The 23,657-nt window shown below is 45.2% G+C and overlaps 2 protein-coding genes across 2 annotated transcripts in view; one reads left to right on the top strand and one right to left on the bottom strand.

Moving 5' to 3' along the window:
* LOC143986837 (uncharacterized) overlaps positions 1-23,657 on the bottom strand; it is a 548,778-nt gene that overhangs the window by 470,963 nt on the left and 54,158 nt on the right. The gene's annotated exons all lie outside the window — the stretch shown is intronic.
* LOC143989277 (uncharacterized) overlaps positions 18,458-23,657 on the top strand; it is a 28,840-nt gene continuing 23,640 nt past the window's right edge. The window contains 6 exon segments of the mRNA XM_077489352.1: positions 18,458-18,574; positions 20,771-20,899; positions 21,173-21,307; positions 21,394-21,517; positions 21,634-21,731; positions 22,161-22,299. Of these exon segments, the coding sequence (XP_077345478.1) occupies positions 20,804-20,899; positions 21,173-21,307; positions 21,394-21,517; positions 21,634-21,731; positions 22,161-22,299 (592 nt within the window). The 5' untranslated portion in view covers positions 18,458-18,574; positions 20,771-20,803.

A 23,657-nucleotide genomic window follows, 5' to 3' on the forward strand; every position in this document is an offset into this window, starting at 1 on the left:
ACCGTAAGGGGTTCTAGGAGCATAAATGACACCTCTAATTTCCTAACGACCTATTACATTTGTGAAGGCCCTGGAGCACCAGGACAGTAGAATTACCCACAAAATGACCCCATTTTGGAAAGCAGACACCCCAACGTATATTCTATGAGGCACAATGAGTCTTTTGAACAGTTAATTTTTTTCCACAAGTCTTCGGAAAATGTAGAAAGAAAATTAAAACATTTTCTTTTTTTACACAAAGTGGTCAGTTTATAAGATATTTCTAACTCATAGCATGTATATAGCAAAAATTACACCCCAAAACACATTCTGCTACTCCTCCTGAGTATTGCGATACCACATGTGTGAGACTTTTATACAGCCTGGCCATATACAGAGGTCCAACATGGAAGTGGTACCTTCAGGCGTTCTAGGAGCATAAATGACACATCTCATTTCGTTCCTACCTATCACACTTTTGAAGGTCCTGGAGCACCAGGACAATGGAATTACCCACAAAATGACCCCATTTTGGAAAGCAAACACCCCAATGTGTATTCTATGAGGCATGGGCTGCAAATAGGTACTCAGGTACTCTGACGGGCTGGTGACAGGTACTCTGTTACGCCGACGGGCTGGTGACAGGTACTCCGTTACTCCGACGGGCTGGTGACAGGTACTCCGTTACTCCGACGGGCTGGTGACAGGTACTCGGGTACTCCGACGGGCTGGTGACAGGTACTCTGTTACTCCGATGGGCTGGTGACAGGTACTCCATTACTCCGATGGGCTGGTGACAGGGACTCGGGTACTCCGATGGGCTGGTGACAGGTACTCGGGTACTCAGACGGGCTGGTGACAGGTACTCGGGTACTCCGAAGGGCTGGTGACAGGTACTCGGGTACTCCGAAGGGCTGGTGACAGGTACTCGGGTACTCCGAAGGGCTGGTGACAGGTACTCGGGTACTCCGAAGGGCTGGTGACAGGTACTCGGGTACTCCGAAGGGCTGGTGACAGGTACTCGGGTACTCCGACGGGCTGGTGACAGGTACTTGGGTACTCCGACAGGCTGGTGACAGGCATTCGGGTACTCAGATGAACTGTGACAGATACTCAGACTGTGACAGGTACTCAGGTACTCAGATGAACTGTGACAGGTACTCAGGTACTCAGATGGGCTGTGACAGCTACCCAGGTACTCGGGTACTCAGATGGGCTAACAGGTACTCAAGTACTCGGGTACTCAGATGGGCTGGGACAGGTACTCAGGTACTCGGGTACACAGATGGGCTGACAGGTACTCGGGTACTCAGATGGGCTGGTACAGGTACTCGGGTACTCAGATGGGCTGACTGGTACTCGGGTACTCAGATGGGCTGTGATGGGTGATGACAGGTACTTTGATGGGTGGTGATAGGTACTTTGTGGGTGGTGAGAGTTCCTCTTTATTGGGGGGGGGGGGGGTAATCAGTGTGTGATTAGTGTACACTAGGCAGTAACGAGATGTTACCGCAATCTTCTCCTCACACACGATCAGTGTGTGAGGAGGAGAACCCGGTAACATCTCGTTACCACGGTTTGTTTACATTCTGTGACCAGCTGTGATTGGACACAGCCGGTCACGTGGTAAAGAGCCAATTTAATTGGCTCTTTACTGCGGTCGGGGTTGGGCTGTGTCAGAGTGACCCGGCGCGTGCCGAGCCCTGTAACAGCACAGTACATGTGACTGGCTGTGATTGGACAGGGCCGGTCACATGTATGGGGGGGGTGGATGGGGATGAAAATCCCACAGATCGGGGATGGGCTGTGTCCGAGGAACACACCTCATCCACGATTGCCGCGCTGCGGGCCCCCGGGGGCCCGCAGGAGCGGCAAAATACCGAGGCCGTCATATGACGTCCACCCAGGATGGGAGATCCCATCTGTGGCTGTCATATGACTATGGCCGGGTATTGAAGTGGTTAATGAGCAATCAACACAAAACTTAACCGACATAAAAAACATTTCTTAAATGCTAAAACATCTGAAATAGTCAAAACAAAAAATAGACAATGTAAACAAGAAATGTATTAAAAACAAAAATTAGCAATTAGTGTGTGTGTGTGTGTGTGTGTGTGTGTGTGTGTGTGTATATATACAGTATATACACACCAATATACAGTATATATCACTGTATAACAAATTAAGTCTAATTATGTGATTTAATACTTATTATTAAAGATTTCTTAAAAACTGTTCAAGGATAAGAGGAAACAATAAGATGCTAAACCATATACATGATGGAAATAATGCGCATACACAAGAAAATCAACCATGTCCACATATATATAAATCATGTGGAAGCAAAATATTGTATATAAATGCATGTACATCGCAAATATTAGACTCAGAACCACCCCAGAAAGCAACCAAAATCACTAGTTTTTTCCTTGTCCAATGACGGAGCGATCATAATGTAAACAAGCCAGGGTCATCCAGGGGTTCAACATCCAGGGGTTCAACTCTCTCCTCTTCTCACATGATACAGCGTGAGTGGAGAGGAGATTGTGTGCCCAACCTTAAGTCACAGTGCCCTACAGTGCCACATCAGTGCCACCTGTACCCATCAGTGCCACTACAGTGCTCATCTGTGCCATCAGTGCCACATTTGTGCCACTACAGTTCCACAACAGTGCCACTACAGAGCTTATCTGTGCCACTACAGTGCCCATCAGAGCTACATTAGTGCAACTACAGAGCTCATCTGTGCCTTACAGTGCCTTCATTGCCACTACAGTGCACATCAGTGCCCATCGGTGCTCATCTGCAGCTCTTCAGTGCCACGACAGTGCTCACCAGTGCTACTACAGTGCTACATTAGTGCCACTACAGTGCTTATCTGTCCCCTACAGTGCCATCTGTGCCACTATAGTCCCCATCAGTGTTCATCAGTGCCATCAGTGCTCATTTGCACCACTACAGTGCTCTACAGTGCCACTACAGTGCCCTCAGTGCTCAACTGCACCACTAGAGTGCTCTACAGTGCCAATACAGTGCCATCAGTGTTCATCTGTGCCACTACAGTGCCCATCAGTGCCACTACAGTGCTCATTAGTGCTATTACAGTGCCCAATAGTGCACATTGGTGCCCATAAATGAGTGCTCATCAGTGCCAAATTATCAGTGGATCCTCATCAGTGCCCCTCAGTGCCACCTCATCTGTGCCAGCTAATCAGTGCAGCCGCAGTGCATTAGTGCACATCCATGCACCCTCATCAGCGCCCATCAGTACACCCTCATCAGCACCCATCATTACAACCTCTTCAGCACCCAGCAGTGCACCCTCATCAGCACCCACCAGAGCAGCTTCTTCAGCACCCAGCAGTGCAGCCTCATTATTCCAGCCTCATCAGCACCCATCAGGGCAACCACATCTGTCCTACTGACCCTATCGCACCACAGCCCACAGTCATCAGTATGGTGAAAAAATATTTTTCCACTGAAGAGACATACCTGCTTCTTAGCCTGAGTGACGAGAACAGTGGGGAGCATCTGAGTCTGCGTCCAATTCTGATTCGGCATATGAACCCTTTTTAAACAGGAAGAGGAAAATGTGACCATGAAACAAAGGCGTTCTAGCGAGGAGCAGCGCAGTGCCATCCATCTCTACCGCGGTGCCATCCACCTCTAGCGCAGTGCCATCCACAAGAAATGGAGTACCACTGCAATAAAGGCCAAGCACTAGTGGGGTGTCATCTCAGCCCCAAAGGGTTAGGACCCACGCCAGCCTTCTCTATGCCCTTCAAAACCCCCTGTGGCTTCCCCTTAATTCAGGAGCAGCAAACATCCCCTCTTTCACTGCCCAGCCAGGTGTCCAGATGAACACGGATAATTTTGCCCTTCTTGATTTTTTTAATTGCATTTTTACTGAAGACCTACTATCTTCCATCATGGCCCAGTGCAACCTCTATGCACAACAGTTCATAGCAAGCAACCCTGGTTCTAGTTACGTCCGTCCCTTTGAGTGGAGAGAACTTACAGTGGTGGATTTCAAGAAAATTTTAGGCCTAACTTTCAACCTGGGACTCACAAAAACAAAAACAAATGGTTCTCCTACTGGTCCACCAACCCCATGCACCTCATCCCTTATGCCAAAAGATACCTAATGATTATGCGGTTCCTCCATTATAATGACAACACCCAGTGCCCTCCCTGAAATGACTCAGCTTATGACAAATTATTTAAAATTCAGCCTCTTCTAAATTTTTTCTCTGAAAAATTCCCCCAGTTATATAAACCCCCGACCAAAATATCTCAGTGGATGAGTCACTTGTCAAATTCATAGGCAGGCTGGGCTTCAAACTGTTTATCCCCAGCAAAAGACCCCGATATGCAGTTAAGCTCTGCAAACTTTGTGACTGAGCCACAGGGTACATCTACACCTTCCTGGTGTATGAAGGGACAGCTGCATCCCCCTAAATGCCCAGAGTATATTGGAACCAGCAGAAAAGTTGTTTGGGAGCTTGTCTATCCACTCCTTGAAAAGGGTTACCATCTCTAAGCGTATCATTTCTACACAAGCTTGTCCCTCCTCCGCAATCTTTACTGGAGGATGATTCCAGCATGCGGTACAGTGAGAGCCAATAGGAAGGGTTTCCTGCAAAGGCTCGTTAAAGAAAGGCTACGACAAGGGGAGACAGTGTCTTTGCGGAACAATGAGCTATTGGCTGTCAGGTGGAGAGACAGAAGAAATGTCCACATGCTCTCATTGATCCATGACGACACCTACGTGGAAATCTCCAGAAAAAACGGCCTAATCCGGAAACCAGTTTACGTCCACGACTATAATTTGTTCATGGGGGGTCGACTTCAATGATCAGATGGTCGAACCCTACTTTGCTCCAAGAAAATCCTGCCATTGATACAAAAAAGTCTCTATTTATTTTTTCAGTTTGGCCATGCATAATAACACTTACGTTATTTACCAAAAATTTTCTGAGATCCCTGTATCCTATCTTCATTACTAAGAAGAAATTATTACCACCGTATTGTACCCTGAAGGCCCACCAGAAAATATTTGCTCTGATTCAGTGAGCAAACTCCGAGAACGCCGCTTTCCTGAGAAACTCCCACTTTGTGAAACAGGCCAAACACATGAATGAATGAATGAATGAATGAAATACTTATATAGCGCGCAATGCGAACTGAATCGCCTCTAGGCGCTGTGGGGAGCTTTGATCATCTGCTAAAAGAGGAAGGTCTTGAGTTTTTTCCTAAAAGCCAGGTGATTTTCTTCCAAAAGACATCAAAAGAAATGCCGGGTGTGTTCCAGAGGAGGAGTTAGAGATACCGTCTTTTATTGTCCCCAATGTCCTTCCCAACCAGGCCTCTGTATAAGTGACTGTTTCTGACATCACCATACTTCTCTACATTATTAGTGAAGTATGGTAAACTTAATTGTCATTTACCTCCACACCCCTTATGCCACTGCACTAAACAGTACATATCCCTGCCTTCTCTGGAACTGACCCTGGCCTGCTATACGACCACGCTTCTGCCTAACGCTAAGCATATGTCTGCCTGCTCCGCAACTGACCCTGGCCTGTTATATAACCATGCTTCGGTCTAACGCTAAACTGTACCTACCTCTGCCTGCTCTGGAACTGACCCTGGACTGTTTGACCACATTTTTTGCCTGCCTCTAGGACTGATCTTTTACCCTACTACTGGAGTAGTGGGATTCATAACAAAGTCTCATATAATTGTTTTTCTGGGTGAAGAAAAACATTTTTTTAGTTTTCTCATTCCCTGATTAGGGTCTGGAGTCCGGAGGCTTCAAATAGATTTTGGTGGTAGAAGCCTCTACCCCTGTCTCCATTCTTTCCTGGCCTGTTACCTGTATTATGGACCATGTTCCTGCCTACTACCAATATTTTGACACTACTGGCAATATCTCCACCTGCACTGACCCTGGACTGTATATGGACAGTATTCCTGCCTGTACTGACTAATGGACAATATTCCTGCCTGCTGCCTGGACAATTCCATTCGCTGTCGCTGACCACATCCCTGCCTGCTGCCTGGATCAGTGCTCTCCGACTGTGGACAACCAAACTACTAAAACCACAGGTAACTTTTTGTTTACTCTTTGCTCAGCAGAATGCATTTTGGGGTGTAATTGTTGGTATGTACATGCTATGTGTTAGAAATATGAAGGGCCTTCAAAAATGTGATAGGTTGTCAGGAAATTAGATGCTTAATTTATGTCCCTAGAACACCTGATAGTGCTCCTTGGATTTTGGGCCTCTGTATGTGGTCAGGCTGTGTTAAAGTCTCACACATGTGGTAACGCCATACTCAGGAGGAGTAGCAGAATGTATTTTGGGGTGTAGCTTTTACTATGTACATGCTATGTGTTAGAAATATCTTATAAATGGAATACCTTGTTTAAAAAAGAAATGTGTTTTAATTTTCTTTCCACATTTTCAAAGCACTTGTGGAAAAAAATAACATGTTCAAAAGACTCATAGATTATACATTGGGGTGTTTGCTTTCTAAAATGGGGTAATTTTGTGGGCGTTTCCATTGTCCTTGTGCTCCAGGGCCTTCAAAAGTGTAAGAGGTGGTTGAGAAATTAGATGTGTAATTTATATTTCTAGAACACCTGAAGGCGCTACTTCAATGTCTGTATGTGGCCAGGCTGTGTAAAAGTCTCACACATGTGGTATCACCATACTCAGGAGGAGTAGCAGAATATATTTTGGGGTGTCATTTTTGCTATGTACATGCTGTGTGTTGGAAATATATTATAAATGGACAACTTTGTGTAAAATAAAATAAAAATGAATGCGTTTTCATTTCTTTCCTACATTTTCCAAAAACTTCTGGATGTGATAAACTTTCAGTGATTGCCACCATAGCTTTTAGACTCTATAACTTTCACAAAGACCAAATAATATACTCATTTGTGTTATTTGAACCAAAGATATGTAGCAGTATAGATTTTGGCCAACAAAATTACTAATTTGCAAAAATGTCATAAAAGAAACTATGAAAATGCATTTTTTAACATCATTTTTGGTCTTTTTTCATTTATAACGCAAAAAACAAACAAAAACTCAATGGTGATTAAATACCAGAAAAGTAGTAGAAACTGTACTACAGCTGATCTGTATTGTGTACACCACCAGAAGTGTAGTAGAAACTGTACACACCGTATTAGATACTATGTACACCACCAGAAAAGTTTTAGAAACTGTACTATGGCTGCACTGTATTATATACTGTATACACCACCAGAAGTGTAGTAGAAACAGTACACAGTGTATTAGATACTGTGTACACAGCCTAAAGTGTATTAGAAACTGTACACCACTGAATGCACTGTAGATATAAGCTACACTGGATGCAGAGTGTATATATATATACACAGTAGTTAGGTTAGCAGCTGGTCCAGACTGGAGAAGGGGTTAAATGTTTCAGCTCAGTTCCCAGGCTTTTGGTCCTAGCTATAAAAAAGGTTGATCAGCTAAGGTCCAAAGCTGCAAGCTGCTGGATCGGGAATGGGAATGCAGGATTATTGAATTGGGGTGCTGCTGAAGGGACCAGGATTTGTGGAGCACATCCAAGCCATGGACAATAGCATAGTTGCTATGGGTAACCAACAGTGATGTAAGTAACTCAGTTAAAATAAATAGAGTTACTTAACGCAGTTACTTTAGAGGGTAATGAGTAATCTAACTGATTACTCTTCCCCTCATGGTAACGTCGTTCCCATTACTTGGGTGGCTGTATTGCAATTACATCCAGCTCAGCAGTCTGGCGGACAATCCGCCCGTCTGTGTGCTAGTCCGCTGGACTTTTGAAATGAACGGATTTGTTCACATGTTACCGGCCTCAAAATGTGAATTAAGAGAGCCGATGATTGTAGACGCGATGAGATAAGGTGATCAGCTTGGCGTGGACTGCAAAGAATCACACAAACAGCATGAGATATGACCACTGACTTTATGGCTGGAAGTAGTTTAATTTCCAGTCACATGGTGTGTGGCCTTATATAGACTCTGTTTGTGTACCTTCTCTGCCATCTACTGGTTATTAATAGAATAGAAGGGAGATGATTAGAAATATAAAAAAAAAATGAATATGTACTTTGCTTTGGGGTGTCTGTTTTGTGACCATATAAACCCCAGTCCGTCACACTCTCCCCTCCTTCAGTTAATGGCTCCTGACATTAAACTCAATTGGTATCTGAACACTATTTAGTGATTTAAGTAACCCAAATAGGTACTTGTTGCCACCAAGGAGCTACGTTAACTACCTGGCATGTCCTGGGAGTAGCTAGCATTGTGTGAGTTTGTATGGTGTGAATCTGACTTGGTATGTATCTTGGCTGACCTAGTGTGTCATATGTAAAGATCTCTTTAGGCTTAACTTGTCTGGTAGATCTTCTGACAGGAGTTGAGTCTTCTCCATCAACATCTTTCTCCATTTGCATATCTTGGTTGACAGGTAAGTCTTGACTTAATGAGGGTAATTCTGCAGTGTCTAGTCCCACCATGTCTGTAGCCCAGATTTGGTCGCCAACTACTGTTCCATCATTTTGTTCTTGTTCAAGATTGGGTGTGGTAGTTGTAGGATAGAACTCTTCAGCAGAAACTCTTAATGGGATTTTCTGTACGTTTTGAGAGTTTTGTTGAAACACAACACGATCATGACTTTCTGTAGTCTCTGGTATATAAGGATAATACCATCTTTCTTCATCTGAACATTCCTCCTCCTGGTCCACATCCATTCTGGTATCCTTTCTGTTACTTGATTGTCTTTGTTTCATCGATACTCTTGGAATGTGTCCTTCAATTGGTAGGTCATTTACTGGTAGTAAAAGATTTCTGTGCAGTACTCGAATAGTCTTTTTACCACTTTCAGGCTGAATTTTGTACACAGGCCCATCTTTGATTCTTTCTACCACTTTGTGTACTGATTCTTCCCAGTATGAACGAAGTTTACCAGGTCCTCCTCTTTCAGAGAGATTTTGTACTAAGACCCGATCACCCGGTTGAAGAGGTGCTCCTTTTATCTTTTTGTCATAGTACTTCTTTCCTTTAGCAGATGATTTTTTGCTATTCTCGGATGTGATTTTGTAAGCTTCTTGCATTCTAGATGCCCATTTCTGAGTAAATGTTGGTTGACTTTCTGATTCCTTTTCCAAATTTAGGTTGAGCATTAGGTCAATTGGCAAACGAGGAGATCTTCCATACAATAGAAAGAATGGCGAGTATCCTGTGGCTTCATGCCTGGTGCAATTGTATGCATGAACCATATGTGGAAGATGTTCTTTCCAATCTGACTTTTTCTCTTCCTCTAAGGTGCGAAGCATCTGTAACAAAGTACGGTTCAGTCTCTCCACTGGGTTACCCTGTGGATGGTATGGAGTAGTTCTTGAATGAGAAATCCCTGCCAATCGTTGCAATGTCTGAAATAAGTTGTTTTCAAATTCTCTTCCTTGGTCATGGTGGAGTTTCTCTGGATAGCCAAAACGTGGCATGAAATCTTGAAAGATCTTTTCTGCCGCCGTTTTTCCAGATTTGTTCTTAGTTGGATACGCTTGTGCAAAGCGTGTGAAATGGTCAACTATTACAAGTATATACTCATATCCTTCTTTGCTTTTTTCCAAGTGAAGATAATCAATGGATACTAACTCCAAAGGTGAACTGGTAGTAATCGAACCCATAGGTGCTCTTTCGGTGATATTTGGACGCTTTTGTTTGATGCAGCTGCACTTCTTCAGCACATATTCATCAATGTCTTTTTGCATAAATGGCCAGTAAAATCGTTCACGTGCTAGGTGGGTTACCTTGTCAGTACCAATGTGACCCATGTCATCATGAAGATTTCTTAAGACCAATGGTTTTAACTTTTCTGGTAGAACTAGCTGTTTTCGGGTTCCAGAGTGTCGGTAGAGGATTCCTTCATCGACTCTGAGTTTATTCCATTCATGTATCAAACGTCTTGTTTTGCTGGTCATACTCTCCTTTTCTTTGTGGTTTGGAATCCAGTCGTTCTCCTTAAGCCAGACCACTTCTCTAATGTTGGTATCGTCTTGTTGTAATGCTCTGATATTCTCCTGAGTCATTGGGCAGATTGTCTGTCCTTTCAGCAATTCTTCGGCCACATCACTTTCTGAGTGAAGAGTCAATGAAGCCACCCATAATGCCTCTTCTTCGTCAACAGCTTTGCTCCCTTGCCACATAGGTGACACAACCTCAGATGGTACAAGCTCTGTGTACTCACTCAGATTCTTCGTGAGTTCCACCGGAAATCGTGACAGTGTATCTGCGTCTGCATTCTGTTTACCTGGCCTGTACTTGATATCGAAGTGGAAATCAGCCAACTCGCCAACCCAGCGATGACCCACGGCATTCAGTCTGGCAGTGCTCAATACATATGTCAATGGGTTGTTGTCTGTGTAAACGGTGAATGTTGGAGCGTAGTACAAGTAATCTCTGAATTTGTCACAGACTGCCCACTTGAGAGCTAAAAACTCAAGTTTACCAGAGTGAAGATGGTAATTGCGCTCTGCTGGAGTCAATGTTCTGGAGCCAAACCCAATAACACAAAGTTTTTCTCCTTGTCGTTGGTATAGTACAGCACCTAGGCCTTCATTGGAAGCATCAGTGTGTAAGACGAAGGGTAAATCAAAATCAGGGTATGCTAGAATTGGTGGATTGGTTAGCATGTCCACCAGTCTGGATACTACAGCTTGATGTTTGGGTGTCCATTGAATCGGTGTTTTAGATGGCACTTGTGCTTTGTTCCCGTTTTTCTTTGTAGATTCCCTCCGATTGTTTTTGGGGATGGATGTAGCAGATTTTTTCTCAGTGTTCTGCAAAAGTTCATACAGTGGTTTAGCAAGTCGAGAGAAATCTTGAATAAAGGACCTGTAGTAGCTCAGGAATCCTAACAAAGATCTGACTCCTCCCACTGTTTTTGGTTCTTTCCTTTTCAAATGTAATACCGCTTCAAGATCTTTTGGGTCAATTTTTATGCCTTCTTCTGACACCATTCGTCCAAGGTATCGAATCTGTCGTTTAAAGAGTTCACACTTCTTCGGTCTAAGTTTGATACCATGCTCACGCATTCGACTAAGCACTTGCCTAATATCATTGACATGCTCCTGAAAAGTTTTGGAGTAGCAAAGTACGTCATCCAAGTATGGAGAACAACATTTGTCTCTGATGCCCTCTAATACATTCTCCATGCATCTCTGAAAAGCTGCTGGGGCATTCGTTAATCCAAATGGAATACGGTTCCACTCCAGGAGTCCCCAGGGGGTGCTGAAAGCTGTCAGATGTCTGGAGTCTTCATGCACAAAGCCTTGATGATACGCACTACCCTGGTCCAGGATTGAGAACCACGTAAATCCTCCTAAGCTATCCAGCAGATCTTGTATTCTGGGTAGTGGATGTCTATCTGGGATAGTCTTTCGGTTTAACTCCCTAAAGTCAACACATAGTCGTAGGCTACTGTCCTTCTTTCGAACACAAACAACTGGTGATGAGTATGCGGAAGAAGATTTTGTTACCCAACCTCGGTCAAGAAGATTTTGGATATATTCTTTCACTTCTTTGTATAGGGGTTCGGTATCGAATTGTAGCGTTTCTGGACAGGAGTTTCATCTTTCAGATTTATCCTCAGTTTCAGGTTAGGGATGCATCCTATGTCTCCCTCATCTCGAGCAAAGACATCTGATTCATCATATAACATTTGTCTCGCTATCTCCTGTTCTTCTTCTGAGAGATCTTCCAAATTGACAGGTGGGTGCCACTTAACAGATTTGTTAGTGGGTAGCTGATTTCCAGTGTCCACTTGATTCAACTGGTTTACATGAAACACCCTTTTCTTCTGGTCAATTCCCTTTCCATCGTCTTTGTTTGGAGACAATGGTAGAATCTCAGCTGCTGGAGAAATGGTACCCAATACTGTTCTGGGTGGAAGGTAGATGTCATGTTGAGCACGGTTCAGTATAGGTATCTTCACCAGTTTAGAGAACCCATTTGGCACATCTACCACTGAAGGAAATAGTTCAAGTCCTTCCTCGATTGGATATTCGGGAAGTGGTTCAAATGGCATGATTCCTCCTTTCGGCCACGCTCTAATTCTACATTTGACTTCACAGAGCTCGCCTCCTTTAATCTGGAGTCCCTTCTTCCCCACTTTGACCATACGACTATCGAATATTTCTCCTGGGTCAGTTGCTTGACTGACAGCATTGACAATGTTATTCGCTACACTCTGTCTTACTTTCATAGCTTCACTCAGCAAGATAGTCAGGTTTTGGGTGCTGTTTGGTCGGTCACGGTTTTCTCTGATCAATTCTTCGATAACATTAAACCCAAGAATTGGATTGTCATTACAGCAGTCACTCACCAGCATTGGCACATAAATGGCTGAGTTTCCATGTCCACTACTTTTGAATTCCAGGCAGACTTCAATCCATCCGATGAATGGAATGAGAGAACCATTTGCAGCTGTAATGGATAAGTTGTCATCACAAAGTAAATCTTGTATGTGCCTAATGGAGACACTGGGTAGAAACTTTTCTAACCATGCCTTCCCGACAATGCTGACCTGAGCTCCTGTATCCATCAACATGTCAACCGGAACACCATTCATCCGACATGACAGTAGGCATTTTCCTCCAATTAATTGTGCTACGTTTTGTTTGGAGAATCCATTCTCTTTTGGGAGTGTTCTAGTTGACCGGTGGGTGAATACCCTGTTTACCTTAGCATGGGACAGATCATTTGAGGTGATCACTGGTTGTCCCTTTCCCAGTGACCGTCTGTCGTTTCCCGACTGCCTTCTTTTCTTCAAGCAATCAACCGCTCTGTGTCCTGTCCAACCACAGTAGAAACAATGGTAGCAGTTCTGACTCTCTCGTTTAATGCAATCATCACACCTGGGCTTGCAGTGAGTTGTATCTGGAACTTGAACATTGGTTAGTGGCTTAGTCATTTGGTTTCCAACAATAGGAGTTTGCTTCATCATCTTTTCCAGGTTCTTTGTGAGAGCAGAGACCTGTGTTGTTAGTTCCATTAATGCAGTGTGATTTGCTTTAACATCTCCCTCAACTCTCTGTTGCAAGGTGTCTTTTTCACTATTCCCTGGTGTCTGTGATGAATGAACAGTAATAGGTTTATGTTTAGGTGCACTGTTTAAGCGTCTCTGCCTTTCTGTTTCCTCATCAACTGATCTGGTGACTTGCTCTATGATAAAGTCATCCGTTACTGTCAAATCAGACACGTAAGGCTTGATATCTCGTCTAACATTACAATTTTTCTCATTTCGTCCCTGATACAGTGTATGAAGGAATATGCCTTGCACCAGTTTTTTGTCATAGTTAAACTCTTGCCTATCATGTTGTGATGTAGACAGAACTTTTTGTTTTAACCCCACTAGCCTGTAAACAAATTGTTGTGCTGTTTCTCTTTCTTGCTGGGTAGCATTGCTAAGGTCCTGAAATAACTCATTACCACTTCGTTCTCTCATATGTGACTTCAAAAACCTTTTCAATTCAGCAACAGTAAGATCATCTTTGTCAGTCAACATATCTTTAAAATTACCAGGTTTGATTATTCTCAACACTGTGCGTATAATTTCAGATTCAGGGAATTTTTCTGTTAGACCCTCGTCAATTTGTCTGCACACACTACTGTAACTCATGTCCGAACCATGATCTGAAATTACACCACCATGTATTTTAAATTCTCTACGTGGCAATAAAGCAACAACATCAGTTAATCTCACCACCTCCGATACCTGTTCAGTCCTTGCAGTCCCACTACTTATTTTTTTTGCAGCGGTTGCAATGTCCACAGTTGGTGTACTTTCCTTGTTAAGTTTTAGTTCATTGATCTTGTCTTGGATAATGAGTAGGTAAGACATACCTTGATCTTCCAACTTTTCCAGCTGATCACTTCTCAAGTAGTCTTCAATAAATTCAACAAGTTCCATTTCGTTGGTACCAGTCACTGATGGAACGTCCACGTCTCTTTCATCTCCCAGCGTAATAGCAAGGCTATGCAGCTGTTCTTCATTAAGCAGATGAATTTGTTTCTGGATATCCCACATCAGCGCACGACGAGGAGACACCATCTCTGTTGCAATCTGAAGACTTGCACTCACAAGGCAGACGACACTCACGACTCTCCTTGTAGCTCTGTAGCAGGCTCACGCTTGTCTCGCACTTCCTTCTCACTGGTAACACAACGAATCCCGGCACACGAGCACCCAAAATGTTACCGGCCTCAAAATGTGAATTAAGAGAGCCGATGATTGTAGACGCGATGAGATAAGGTGATCAGCTTGGCGTGGACTGCAAAGAATCACACAAACAGCATGAGATATGACCACTGACTTTATGGCTGGAAGTAGTTTAATTTCCAGTCACATGGTGTGTGGCCTTATATAGACTCTGTTTGTGTACCTTCTCTGCCATCTACTGGTTATTAATAGAATAGAAGGGAGATGATTAGAAATATAAAAAAAAATGAATATGTACTTTGCTTTGGGGTGTCTGTTTTGTGACCATATAAACCCCAGTCCGTCACACACACACGGAGTAAAGTCCGTTAATTTTGAACGTGACTCCAGGTAGACGGGACTAGCAAAGGAAGTGAATGCCTCCATCAGCGAGATTGACCCCTTGTGAGCCCCGTCGCCTGATATGGATTTAAAGGGGAACCCCTACGCCGAAAAACTGGCGGGGGGGTCCCCCCAAAGTCCATAGCAGACCCTTATCCGTGCACGCAGCCCGGCCGGTCAGGAAAAGGGGTGGGGACGAGCGAGTGCCCCCCTCCTGAACCATACCAGGCTACGTGCCCTCAACATGGGGGGGTGCTTTGGGGAAGGGGGGGCCCATGTTGATGAGGACAAGGGCCTCTTCCCAACAACCCTGGCCGTTGGTTGTCGGGGTCTGCAGGTGGGGGGCTTAGCAGGCCCCCTACCCTATGTGAATGAGTATGGGGTACGATGTACCCCTACCCATTCACCTGGGGAAAAAAGTGTTAATAATAAAAACACAACACAGGTTTTTAAAGTACTTTATTAGACAGCTCCGGGGGTCTTCTTGCCGGGCTTTCTCCTTCGTCACCACCGCCGGTCGGGGAGTCTTCTTCCGACTTCGGGGGTCTTGTCCCACTCTTCTCTTCTTCTGCCGGGCCTCTGCTATCTTCTTACAGCTCTTTTACTAGCGTTGGCCAGGTCTTCTTCTTCTTCTTCCCAGCATCCCCCGGGACTGTGACATCATAAGCGGCAGGGGCACCATATGACATCACTCGGTGACCCCGCCCCTTATGCCTATATAAGTCGCCGCACAACGCACCCTGCCATTACGGCCAGAGAGAGCATCGTGTCAACATGGGAAGGAAGAAGAAGAAGAAGGCGGCGGCAACAGCAACAAGCGACAGTGACAAGAACGGGCCGAAGAGCGGGACAAGACCCCAAAAGTCGAAAGAAGACCCCCGAAGTTGGAAGAAGACCCCCGGACGGCGGCGGCGACGAAGGAGAAAGCCGGGCTCCTCCGCTAGTAAAAGAGCTAGCGGTAAAATAGCAGAAGATAGTGGAGGAGCCCGGCGAGAAGACCCTCAAAGTCGGAAGAAGACCCATGGAGCTGTCTAATAAATTACTTTAAAAACCTGTGTTGTGTTATTAACTCTTTTTTCCCCAGGTGAATGGGTAGGGGTACATTGTACCCCATACTAATTCACATAGGGTATAGGGCCGGAATCTGGGGGCCCCCTTATTAAAGGGGGCTCCTGGATTCTGATAAGCCCCCCGCCCGCAGACCCCGACAATCAACGGCCAGGGTTGTCGGAAAGAGGCCCTTGTCCTCATTTACATGGGGACAAGGTGCAAGGTGCTGCAGGTCCCCCCTTCCCCAAAGCACCCCCCATGTTGAGGGCATGTGGCCTGGTACGGTTTAGGAGGGGGGGCGCTCGCTCACACCCACCCCCTTTCCGGACTGCGTGCTCGGATAAGGGTCTGCTATGGACTTTGGGGGAACCCCCATGCCGTTTTTTCAGCAATGGGGGATCCCCTTTAAATCCATACCAGGCGACGGGGCTCGTGAGGTGTCAATCTCATCGATGGAGGCGGCGACATTTTCTTCCTTCGCTAGTCCCGTCTATAGAATATTAAAAAAAGTCACAGTTACTTTGCAGAGTAACCGAGTTACTAACGCAATTACTTTTTGGGAGAAGTAATTTGTAACTTAACTAATTACTTTTTTTAAAGTAAGATGACCAACACTGGTAACCAAGTGAAGGAACAAGCTACAAACAACAGACAATAAGCGTGGTTCCTGATAAGGTTACCTGGCCTCTGGTAGAGAGGGGGGCGGTGATCCCCAGCAGTTTCCATTATGGATATCTATGGCCTGGTCATGAGGTATAGGAAGGAAAGAGTTAAGTGAGAGCATGCATAAGGCCTGCACTAGGTGCTCGACCCCATTTTGTAACTAGGAGTGAGGTAACAGAGATACGCTGCACTAGTGGAGTGGACACAGGATCAGGGCATCCTTCCCAATTAAACTTAGACTCCCTAATGTTAGATACTTCACATGACCGCAGTCTCTGCCTGCTCCTGGGCATTGATGAGCATGCTCAATGCGAGAGGTACACCTAGGTGCATGGGTGCAGATGACCCTGCCCACACACTATGGTTGCCACCTCATCTCTTTAAACCCGAACACATATGAATTACACAGGTTCTGAGGCTAATTTAATGCAGATATGGCACTAGGTGAGCTTAATTACCACCTTAATCAGCCACAGAACCTGTGTAATAAATATGTGGGTTTAAAGGGATGAGGTGGCCCGGGCATTTTAGATTGAACAGCCAACCTTTCCAGGGACCGGGGTGGCTGGTGTTGGTCCTCCACACTGTAATGTGCAGGGACACTGTGATATAAAGGGAACTGCACTAAAAAGGGGCACTGCAATGATTACAGTGCCCTTTTACGGGGCAGTCCCCTTTATATTATAGTGTCCCAGTCCTATTGTGGCCATGCCAGTACTGTCTGTCTCCTATTGTGTCCATGGCCCAGTGACACTGACCTGCTCTCTGGAGGTGCGGTAGAGCGTGTCTCTCTCTCTCTGGTTGTGCAGGTACAGCGTGGCTCTTTCTCTGGTGGTGTGGTACAGCGTGGCTCCCTCTGGTGGCGCGGGTACAGGGTGGCTCCCTCTGGTGCTGCGGGTACAGGGTGGCTCCCTCTGGTGCTGCGGGTACAGGGTGGCTCCCTCTGGTGCTGCAGGTACAGGGTGGCTCCCTCTGGTGCTGCGGTGCAGCGTCGCTCTCTCTGGGGGTGCGGTGCAGCGTCGCTCTCTCTGGGGGTGCGGTGCAGCGTCGCTCTCTCTGGGGGTGCGGTGCAGCGTCGCTCTCTCTGGGGGTGCGGTGCAGCGTCGCTCTCTCTGGTGGTGCGGTGCAGCGTCGCTCTCTCTGGGGGTGCGGTGCAGCGTCGCTCTCTCTGGGGGTGCGGTGCAGCGTCGCTCTCTCTGGGGGTGCGGTGCAGCGTCGCTCTCTGGGGGTGCGGTGCAGCGTCGCTCTCTCTGGGGGTGCGGTGCAGCGTCGCTCTCTCTGGGGGTGCGGTGCAGCGTCGCTCTCTCTGGTGGTGCGGTGCAGCGTGGCTCTCTGGTGGTGCAGGTACAGCGTAGCTCGCTCTCTCTCTCTTGTTGTGCTGGGGCTATTAGTTCCCCCAGCACAGTCCTCTGTTTCATTTGCCATGTCTCCTGTAGTAGCTGCTACAAGCACTCCTCAGCTTGTTTCTGGGTTTTCTCTTTCACCCCAGCAGAGTGCATGCTGGGGACTGTAGTCTGCTCCCTGCTGAGACCAATGGTGCCATGTATCTCTGGGACTACATTTCCCATGATTCCCCTCTAGCTTCTTCTGATTGGCCCTCTGTTTTGGCCAATGGGGAGGGAAAATTACCATACAGGAACGCCTTCTCTTCCCCTGCTGCCGACGTGAGAAGGGGAGGGAGAGCGAGGGGTGAATAGTGACAGCAGCAGCTTTCCCCACCGTGCAGACACCCATGGCTGGAGGAGGAGAGCGGAACTGTCAGTGCGGCGCTGAGGCTGAGCTGTGTGTGAGAGAGACATACAGCTCAGCCCATGCAGCCGTCAGTTCCGCATGACACAGGCACGGCCGTATGGCGGTAGGCGAGCGGCGGCCGTGGCCTGTGTTACCCACGATCAGGCCGCGGCCGCCGCTTACCTCCCGCTGTGTGGCCTGATCATCAACAGGCCACGGGCAGCCCCGGCCCACTGGGCAAATGCCCGGTCTGCCCTATGGCCAGTCCTGGCATGGTGGCAACCCTACCACACACACAGCCCAAAGCTTTGTTCACAATTTGAGACATTTATCGGGCTGCAGTTCCTCTGAGCTCCACAAAGTGGTGATCTCGCTTTTACCCAGACAAAAAGGCTCTATGGTATACAGACAGGAAGTGATGTCAGGTACAGACAGGAAGTGATGTCAGGTATAAATAGAATCTCTGGCGAGCAGTGAATCGGGAAGTAGTAGAGAGGAGACATTGCTGGAAGTAGCAGCAGAGGAGGTAATAAGATCTTATTTTCTATTTACACTCAGTATTCCCCCGTCATGTCCGTCCTCTTCCTCCAGTCCATAGTCACTGTGACATCTTTTATCTCCAAAAGTCAGGTGACTTTTATATATCACCATTAATAGCAATATGTGCCATTAATCCAGCAAGCCCACAGGGCCTGTAAGCCCATTGCCTTCTTGTAGCCCATTGTCTTCTTGGGGGGGGGGGTCATCCAGGCGAGAACTAGGCTGACGTCTTTAGGAGTAACTGGGACATCACCTACAACCTTCCGGTTTCCCAGTAACCGTAAGTGACGCCGCAGCTCCGCAGAAAGTGCCGCCCATGTCCTATGGCGGTGCAAATCACAATCCCCACAACAAGGAGGATAATCTTACAGTGGAGTGATTGCTTTGCACCACAAGGACTCACCAAAGCGAGCAAATGAAGTGTCTCAGCTGCAATCACGTGATTGCATAGACGTCACGCTTCCCATAGATAGCTGTGTCCGGCGCCCGTACAGTGCACTCTAAGGACCTTTTTTGTATTATTTCTTTTTTTAAAGTACCTTTATTTATTTATTTATTTTGTGACTAGCTTTGGGGGGGGGGCAGCACCCCTTGCACCCCCCTATAGATGGGCCGCCGCTGATATATAGTGTGAAAACATAGATTAATCCCTTCAGGGTTAGAACATTTTCCCACATTTTGTTAATTTTGGAGTTAAATTCTAGAAATATGGTCCTCTAAGCAAACAGCACTAACAATAAATAGATAAGACAATGACCATACATGGCCTACAAAGGGCAATTATCACACTACACAGGTTGCTCTGAGGGGGTAGTGCAGATGAAGGGCTTGGTGCCCTTGGTTGGGGGGCAGCAGGGTTCTTAGGCAAGAGGAGGTTATAGGGCTCAATGGTAGAAAGGGGGGGGGCTCTTGGTCTATGATGGTCATCCCACCTGCACTTTCATTTCAGACCTTCTTACAGAACTCCTGCCAGAAAAGGAAGGCAACCGTGACCTTCTTACTATCCCACTGGTCAAATAATATGTTACTGGAAACCAAGTGGAATGAAGAGGGGCAGTCCTTCACACCTTGGTGAGAACTCACTCTAATGCCCCATACACATGGTCGGAAATTCAGATGGAAAAAGCCCGATAGGATTATGTTGTTGGAAAATCCGATTGTGTGTGGGCTCTATCTGACTTTTTCTGTCGGAATTTCAGACGGAAAATGTTTGAGAGCTGGATCTAAAATTTTCAGACAACAAAATCCGATCGAACTTCTTCCGATCATTGTGTAGAGAATTCCGACGCACACAGTGGCCACGCATGCTCAGAAAAAATTTGGAGACGAAAGCTATTGGCTACTGGCCTCTACGTAGTCCCGTCATACGTTTTGTACGTCTCCTTGTTCCTAATGATTTTCCGTCAACTTTGTCCGACCGTGTGTATGCAAGACAAGTTTCGGCCAAAATCTGTTGGAAAAAAACAGACGGATTTTGTGGTCGGAATGTCTGACCGTGTGTATGGGGCATTAGAGGCATTAGAGGAAGTCTGTTTGTGCAGCATCATCTAGGCCAGGTGTCAATGCTATGCATCTTGGGGGGCCTGCTGACCTCCTCCTATCCACACTGGGCTGCCATTGGAGGAAAGAGAACAGAATCCCTTCCCACAGTTCTCTACTCCACCAGTAGCATCCTCCTGCCATTCAATCCAATCCCTTCTCTCACTGCAGAGAGTGACAGTGATGTCACTCTATCCAGTAAACAGGATGGTGGAGATTGGAGCCTTTTAGCTAGAGTTCTGACAATTATTCTGATTAGCCGGCAAATCTGGCAAAAACTTAGCAAGTTCTTCTTCCTGGATATCATGATGACCCTTCTTGACCTCATAGCACTCCCTCAGAGTATTTAAGTCAAAAGAAGGATTGTATTTATCACTCCTTGTCTGCAGATCTAAAACTAATCTAAACCAGTTCAGAAACAAAACCAACCAAACAGAGAAAAGGGAATTTCTGATCCGGCAGGCCAAGAGGATTCTGGGACCCGAAAATTATAGCAAACACTAAACAGTCAAAATTAAATGCGTTCCCATGGGGTCAGTAGTCTTTAAATGTACAACAACTCTCCTATTACCCTCCTCACATCCACATCCAATTATTGTGTGACCAATACCATCCAAATAATTCTTACTTTAATTTACCAAAGCTATCCGTCTATAAGGAGACCTGTATAGATCAAATGATGGTACAAATGAGGATGGAGGAGGACCGGAGTCACATGACTGAGAAGATGCTAAACCTCACCCTGGAGATCATCTACCTGCTGACCGGAGAGGTGAGGAGGATTCTGGGAGGTCACATGACATCACTCTTATCTCTATTAATAAAACACAGACCTGACCGGAGAGGTGAGGAGGATTCTGGAAGATCACATGACCTCACTCTTATCTCTATAATTAAAACACAGACCTGATCGGAGAGGTGAGGAGGATTCTGGGAGGTTACATGACATCCGTCTTATCTCTATTAATAAAACACAGACCTGACCAGAGAGGTGAGGAGGATTCTGGGATTCTAACATGACATTCCTATTGGTTTTACAATACAGAGCTTTCCTCTTGTGAAGTCAGGTGATCATATGACCATCACAGTGCCTCCATGTGACTCCCTAAAACCTGAGAGACACAACATGGAGAAGATTCTAGAAGTCACCAAGAGGATGATGGAGCTGCTGACAGGAGAGGTGAGCGGTTCTGGGAATTCTGGGACATTATCCAGTAACAGACAAGGGATGTGTCTGGATGGTGACTGTATCATTGTGTGTGTCAGGTTCCTATAAGGTGTCAGGATGTCACTGTCTATTTCTCCATGGAGGAGTGGGAGTATTTAGAAGGACACAAGGATCTCTACAAGGACGTCATGATGGACAATCAGCCGCCCCTCACATCACCGGGTAAGAGGAGACTTTATTGTAAAGGAGAGAGCAGTACGGAGGCTCCACCTAGATCCCCCATCATCTGATAAACACATAGAAACAATGTATTCAGTCAGTGTGTGTGTTTCCTACAGATGGATCCAGTAATGGGAACCCACCAGAGAGATGTCCCCATTCTATGTATTCCCGGGATTCCACACAGGAAGATCACATCATCCCCCACCATCATCAGGTAGATGAGGAACAATCACTGATAGTATCATTAGGATCTGTATATTATCTGCATTGTTACAATTTTTGTTATTTTTATTACAGTATATATTCAGAGTGGAAAACTGAGTGATTCTAAGCTTAAGGTTAAATAAAACTCATTTGTTTTAGACACAACACTTTATACTCATTATACTCATACTTATTGTTGTATATGCACCAAGTCATGCTATAACATTTACCTTTGTATTATATCAAGTCACTTTGCACAGGAATAGGGCACCATTTATATTATATTTTATTTTTGGTTTTGAGTAGCAGCTGTTCCATCATTCCAGACCAGCGCAGAGATTTATATTTGAACAGATGAGGAACAATCACTGATGGTATCATTAGGATCTGTACATTATCTGCATTGTTACAATTGATGTAATTTCTATTGTATATTCAGAGTGGAGACCTGAGAGATTCTAAAGTTGAGATTAAAACAGAAGAAGAAGAGAGGTATGTGAGGGATGATCAGCAGTCTATGGAGGAGGATGGAATAACGGGGACATTTATAGAGGACACTCCTACAGAGATCAGCAAAGGTGGGTCATTAACAATAAAAACATTCCTATACCCATACTGCTCACTGATTAGTCAAGGACTGGGTGATATTCACTTGTAATGCCCTGGTCAACGGACAATTGTTGTTAGATTTTCTGCGGACAAATGTTGGATGGCATTCTTTAAAATTTTCCGCAAACAAATGTCTGTTGTCGGATTTTCCGAGCGTGTTGTACACAAGTCCGTAGAGTACAAACATGCATGCTCGGAAAGCAAGGACGAGCCAGAAGCGGTCTGTCTTGTAAACTAGCGTTTGTAATGGAAAATTAACATTCGCAACGTGGCAAATTATAAAATCTTATTAAAGCCTCGTACACACGATCAGATTTTCTGCAGACAAAACCTGTGACTTTTGTCTGAAGGGTATTGGCCAGGAACTTGTCTTGCATACAAATGGCAAGGAATAGTGACATGCTATGTGGTTTTTCAGCTCTTTAGTGCCACCCTTTGGGCTCCTTCTTCTAATTTCATGTTAGTAGAAGTTTAGGAAAATGTTGATTTGCGCTTTTCAGTTCACGCTTTTAAGTTTGTTTCTGAATGGCCGTACATCAACCAGACATGTTGTGGAATCGGAGGAGCTAACGTGTTATTTATTATTGGCCTTGGAGTTATTGCTTTGACCCAAGTCCAGTCCAGGAACAGGAGGATTTCTTGGACCAAAAATTGGTTGCTTTCTTAATCGTGACCAATTCTGTTATATGCCTTTGCTGCGGGAGCTTCAGGAGACTAATCTAGAGGATTTCCAGAATTATCTCCGGATGACGGACCCCTGCTTTCACCATCTCTTGGCATTGTTGACCCCCTATATTAAGAAGCAGGACACATGCATGAGGCTTTTATTTTATTTTTTGGTTGAATAATGATTTGATTTGGTATATTTTTGGATGCATAGAATGCACTTTTTGGTTAAGTTCTATTGGCAGATAGCATGTATAATTTTATTTGTTTTCTTTTTTAAATGAACAATAAAAAAAAATGTGTAGAATAATACTTGGCTGTGTGTTTTACTTCAAATGGCAGTTTGGGAGTAGGCAGTTACATTTAAAAAAATACAATGTAAAATTAACAAGGGACACCGACATAGTTGTATCTTTGATCTTAAAATCTACGGGATAATGGTGTTGTGGTAACTTGCACCAAAAAAATAAAAATAAATAAATAACAAGCATAATAATATTATTCTTGATATCACTAGAAAAAAAAAGCCTTTGAAAATTAGTTTGCCATAACTCCATCAGTATCACCAGCAAAGCAGCATCATTATTATCCCATTAAAGAATACGAGAATGTGCGCTGCATTTTGAGATTTCATAATTTGCCGCGTCATGAATGTTAATTC

The sequence above is a fragment of the Lithobates pipiens genome, unplaced genomic scaffold (genome assembly GCF_037356315.1).
Source record: "Lithobates pipiens isolate NorthernLeopardFrog02 unplaced genomic scaffold, aLitPip1_a1.2 Scaffold_18, whole genome shotgun sequence".
Classification (NCBI taxonomy): Eukaryota; Metazoa; Chordata; class Amphibia; order Anura; family Ranidae; genus Lithobates; species Lithobates pipiens.